We start from the raw sequence: 4,788 nt of genomic DNA, 5'->3' as shown, positions 1-4,788 counted from the left end.
GTCTATGAGTCTATCCAGTCTATGAGTCGGAATCGACTCGACGGCAGCGGGCTTTTTTTGGGGCATCCGTCTAGGCGTCAAGTCCTCACTTCCGCGCGTCCCACCACCCTGCGTGTCCCGGGGCAAGGCGGGCCCCCCCGCTCCCCGCGCGTCAGTTTGAATCATTTGCATGTCTTTGAATCTTCGTCCACACGCTGGTTTCCCTGATCCCAAAAGTCCAAGATGGGCAAGTAGTGGGGCCTAGGAGCCGCCGCGGTGCTGCAGACCTGGGGAGGGGTGGACACAGGCGGGGCGGAGCTTAACCAGGGGCCAGACGTCTTGGGCGGGGCCCAGGAGAGGTCGGGGTGGGGCGTCCTGGAGGGGTCTGGCGAGACCGGGGCGGGGCTTTATCACGGGGCGGGGCTCTAGAGGGCCGGCATCCGCGAAGGGCCGGGGCTCATGTGGGTCCGCCCAGGCTGGCGCTGTCCGAGGTGCTGAGCGCCCGGAGGGGCGCATGGGGTCCGCGCGCCATGGAGAACGGCAGCGCGGCGGACGCGGCAGGGCTGCTGGCGGGGCGCGAGCCGGACGCGGGATCCCCGGGGTCAACGGCAGGGCTGGCGGGGTCAGGCGCAGCAGCGCTGGTGGGGGGCGTGCTGCTCATCGGTGCAGTGTTCGCGGGGAACTCACTCGTGTGCGTGAGCGTGGCGGCCGAGCGCGCCCTGCAGACACCCACCAACTACTTCATCGTGAGCCTGGCGGCCGCCGACCTCCTACTCGCTCTGCTAGTTCTGCCGCTCTTTGTCTACTCCGAGGTGAGCCCGCGCCCGCCACCGGGCCCTCAACCGGGGCCGGTCTACGCCACTTCCATCTGCGCACTGAGGGCGGGAGAGAAGTTCTTGGCTTCTCAGGGACCTTGGGTTGGGGCGGCAGCAAAGACCGTGCGCTCCCACTTCACGGTCCCCCAGCCGCTTGGCTATTGATCCCCACCTCCCTCTTCTGTCCCTCTTCTCCGCTCCCTCTCTCTCTCAGCGTCTGCTACCCAAGAAAAGCCTCAGTCCTTCCAGCCAGGGACCCTCAGTCCTTCCAGCCAGGCGACTTTGTCAGTCCAGCTCCCCCCTCATCCCCAGCTGGGTTCAGCTGTCCAAGGGAGCCAGCTGGGGGACAGGCAGATGCAGGCTTAGCCCCAGGGCTCTGGCTTTCCCTCAGCACAGACGCGGGGGTGCACACACACACACACATCACTGCACCTCGGCACAGTCAGGCCCATCCACGAACATGCACACATAAGCACACACCACAGAAGGACTCAGCCCACAGCATGGAGGATTCATGGTGTCTGTAGCAGAGGGAATGGAGGTCTGGGTAGGGCATCAGAACAGAGGGGAGGGGTGGGATAGGATAGGTCAGGGCCCCCGCTGGGAACCCTGGGGCTCAGGAGTCTTCACCCCCAGACAGGTCTGGCCTGTGCATGGGTCCACCGTGGTGCTAGCCTCCCTCTGCTGAGTTTGGGAGAGAAGAGCAGATTAAGGCTGGGCTGGGGTCATGCCTTTCTGGCTGTGGGGGGAGGGGAGCTGGGTTTTCTCAGGTGGACACCACCATTCCAGGCCAGGGCTGGGGCAGAGGCCAGCAGAGCAAGGACACACACGACCTGCCCTCCCCCAGCCACATACAGACGTCACCATAATGACTTAAGCTCCTAATCGTCCCAAATCATGGAGAGGGGATTTAGAAGGGGAGATGACTGTTCCTTTGTCCTTGTGGGGGACAGGCCCCCAACTCGTGATCCCAGGCCTGGCCCTGTGCCCAGCTCTTTGCATTCTTTAACTCATTATCCTCAGGACATTTTATGAGGTTGATTCTGTTGTCACCTCATTTTACAGATAAGGAAACAGAAGTGAAGGAGCTTGTCCAGACTCCCAAAACCACAGCTGAGTTAGCCAGAGTCTGACACTTAGAAACACTCAGGGAAGGAAACTGGGGTGACCGGCCTCGGGCTCCAGGGGTGACCAGGGTCCCCACCTTCCTGGGCTGGGGCTCCCTGTTCCCCACCCAGGTGTCCCTTCTGCACCCTGAGCTCTGGATCAGCAGAGCTCAGAGTGTCCTAGAGAGGCAAACCTCCTCCTTTGCTTCTCCCAGGGTTCCCTCGGGCCTTCTGACTTTCTAGCCACAAAGAGAGAGACACCCGTGCAAGGGTGGGGGTGCACATCTGGTATGATGTCCAGGGAGGGGCCGTTGGTGGTTTGGCTCCCCTTTTCCTCTGATACTCAGTACCCACCCCCCAAAGTGGAGTAAAGAAAGACTGCCACTTTGGGGGCTGTGAGGCCCCGGGGGAGCCATGGCTGTCGCGAATCGTCAGCGGGTCTTGTCTGTTGTCGCTGGGCTCTCCCTCGCGGCCTGCGGCCCAGGTCCAGGGCGGCGTGTGGCGGCTGAGCCCCGGCCTCTGCGACGCGCTCATGGCCATGGATGTCATGTTGTGCACCGCCTCCATCTTCAATCTCTGCGCCATCAGCATAGACAGGTGGGTACGCCCCCCTCCCCCGCCCTACTCGCCCCTGCTCCCTTCCCTCCCCCCCTCACCACACCCCCAACAGGTTCGTGGCGGTGGCCGTCCCACTGAGCTACAACAGCCAGAGCCGGGGCCGCCGACAGCTGCTGCTCATTGGCGCCACGTGGTTGCTGTCGGCTGCAGTGGCGGCGCCCGTGCTGTGCGGCCTCAACGACGTGCGCGGCCGCGACCCGGCCGAGTGTCGCCTGGAGGACCGCGACTACGTCGTCTACTCGTCCGTGTGCTCCTTCTTCCTGCCCTGCCCGCTCATGCTGCTGCTCTACTGGGCCACGTTCCGGGGCCTGCGGCGCTGGGAAGAGGCGCGCCGCGCCAAGCTGCACGCCCGCCGGCCCAGTCGCGCCCCGGGCCAGGCCCCCGGCCCCCAGGATTCCTGCAGCGCCCCCGGCCCGCCGCCCGACCCGCCCCCGGCCCCGCCCCCGCCGCAGGCCCGCAGGAGGCGGCGCGCCAAGATCACCGGCCGAGAACGCAAGGCCATGAGGGTCCTGCCCGTGGTGGTCGGTGGGTACCCGTCCCCAGACGGCGGGCAGAGGAAGGGGAGGGGAAGGCTCGGGGGCTGGGGTCCCTGGTAGGATCTGCTCACGCTGACGGCGCCCCCAGGGGCCTTCCTGGTGTGCTGGACGCCTTTCTTCGTGGTGCACATCACGCGGGCGCTGTGTCCCGCCTGCGCGGTACCTGCCCGGCTGGTCAGCGCGGTCACCTGGCTGGGCTACGTCAACAGCGCCCTCAACCCCATCATCTACACCGTCTTCAACGCCGAGTTCCGGAACGTCTTCCGCAGGGCCCTGAGCACCTGCTGCTGAGCAGACCCCCACGGCCCCCCCACCCCACCCCTGTCTCCGGGAGCGGAAAGACACCCTCATGTGGAGGGTGCAGTTTTGTACAGAATTAAACAGAATTCTTCCTAACTCATCTTCAAGACTCCTGGGGGTGGGGAAGAGGGCAAGGGTCTGCCCTGTCCCGGCTGGAGGGAGAGGGGAGGAGGGGCTTCTGCCACAGGCTCCTTGCTAACCCCATTCAGCCCCTTAATCCCTTCCTCCCTCCAAGGAAGCCCAAAGCGAGCTCCTGAGGGGGTGAGGGCGCCCAAGCTGGACTCTGCTCATGGCGATGGGGGGCTGCCCGTGAGGCTGTGAGGGGTCCCACGGAGGGCCAGCTCAGCCAAGAAGCCCTGAAACCAGAGCTGCCCCTGCCCTGGAGGGAGGGGGCCCCTGCTCCCCAGGAGGTCTCACTGGCCTTTCCTGGTGGCCTCCGCGTCCTCCCCACCTTGCTGGCCAGGTCCCACCCTGGGAAGCCATGGCTCCGGCTACAGCTGTGCTCCTCAGTTGATGCACTCAGCACCCCCATGCCACGGGAGCAAGGGTGGAGAACATGTCCCACAGCGAGGAGCCCAGTCTTTGTGGGGTGGTATCTCCTGGGGCTGCCCGTTCCCAAATGGGAAAGTCACCGCCTGCTCCACCTGGAGTCAATGCCTGGTCCCTTGATTGGGGAATCAGGAGCTGGCCCAGCCCTGCAGAATCCATAAACCACCTTGCCCCACCATTGTCAGCTGCTGGTGGTCAGGACACAGCTTCCTGCCAGCTCCCAGCCAGCTGTGCCCAAACCCCAGGGAGAGGAGGGTCAGGGGCACTAGGTGTGGGCCACCCAAGGGCGCCCCTTCCAGGGAGCAGACGCCCTGGAGTCTGGCCTGCTCAGCTAACTCACGCCCAGTGCCCACCCGGCCCACTTGCAGAGGAGGGAGGAAGCTGCAGGACCAGAGGCTGGGGCTGGGCTGGTGGCCCAACCCTAAGAGGGAGAGGCTTGGATATCACCTCCGCCCTCCGTCAGGAGATGGGGCCTTGGTCCCCACTTCTGCTTGAGGGCTTTCCTGCTGTAAGGACAGCAGTTGCAAGGTGTTAGGTTTTCTTCTGAATGTTGAGAAATTATGGGCTGCGAGGTCATCAGGCACAACTTTAAAATATTCCACGGAGAGGCCAGAACTGCACCGCCTTTCCCACCTCAAAGTGCTCAGCTCATTCTGCTCACAGGCACTCAGGTGCCACCACCTCCTCTGAGAAGCCTCCCTGACCTCCCCCATCCCCTCCAGGGAGAAGCCCATCCTTGTGAGGGGCTGAGTGGTGCCCAAAGTCAGCCTGCCTTCCTGCCACATGGGAACTGTTGCACAGGGCAGATGCCTTCTCAGCTTGCAGGGTGCCCACAGCAGCAGCGGGCACTGGGTATGGGGCTCTGGCCTCTCAGAGGGGAGCCCT

General features: G+C 64.3%; 1 protein-coding gene across 1 annotated transcript; it reads left to right on the top strand.

The window, feature by feature from the left end:
* Positions 1-509: 509 nt before the first annotated feature.
* DRD4 (dopamine receptor D4) lies at positions 510-3,345 on the top strand. Its single transcript, XM_049892959.1, has 4 exons — positions 510-791; positions 2,385-2,497; positions 2,571-3,043; positions 3,143-3,345. Exons 1-4 carry the CDS (start codon positions 510-512, stop codon positions 3,343-3,345), a joined length of 1,071 nt encoding a protein of 356 aa, XP_049748916.1.
* Positions 3,346-4,788: the final 1,443 nt, after the last annotated feature.

The sequence above is a fragment of the Elephas maximus genome, chromosome 7 (assembly GCF_024166365.1).
Source record: "Elephas maximus indicus isolate mEleMax1 chromosome 7, mEleMax1 primary haplotype, whole genome shotgun sequence".
NCBI classification, from domain to species: domain Eukaryota; kingdom Metazoa; phylum Chordata; class Mammalia; order Proboscidea; family Elephantidae; genus Elephas; species Elephas maximus.
The sequence above is the reverse complement of the archived record's forward strand: the minus strand, read 5'-3'. Positions and strand labels throughout refer to the sequence as shown.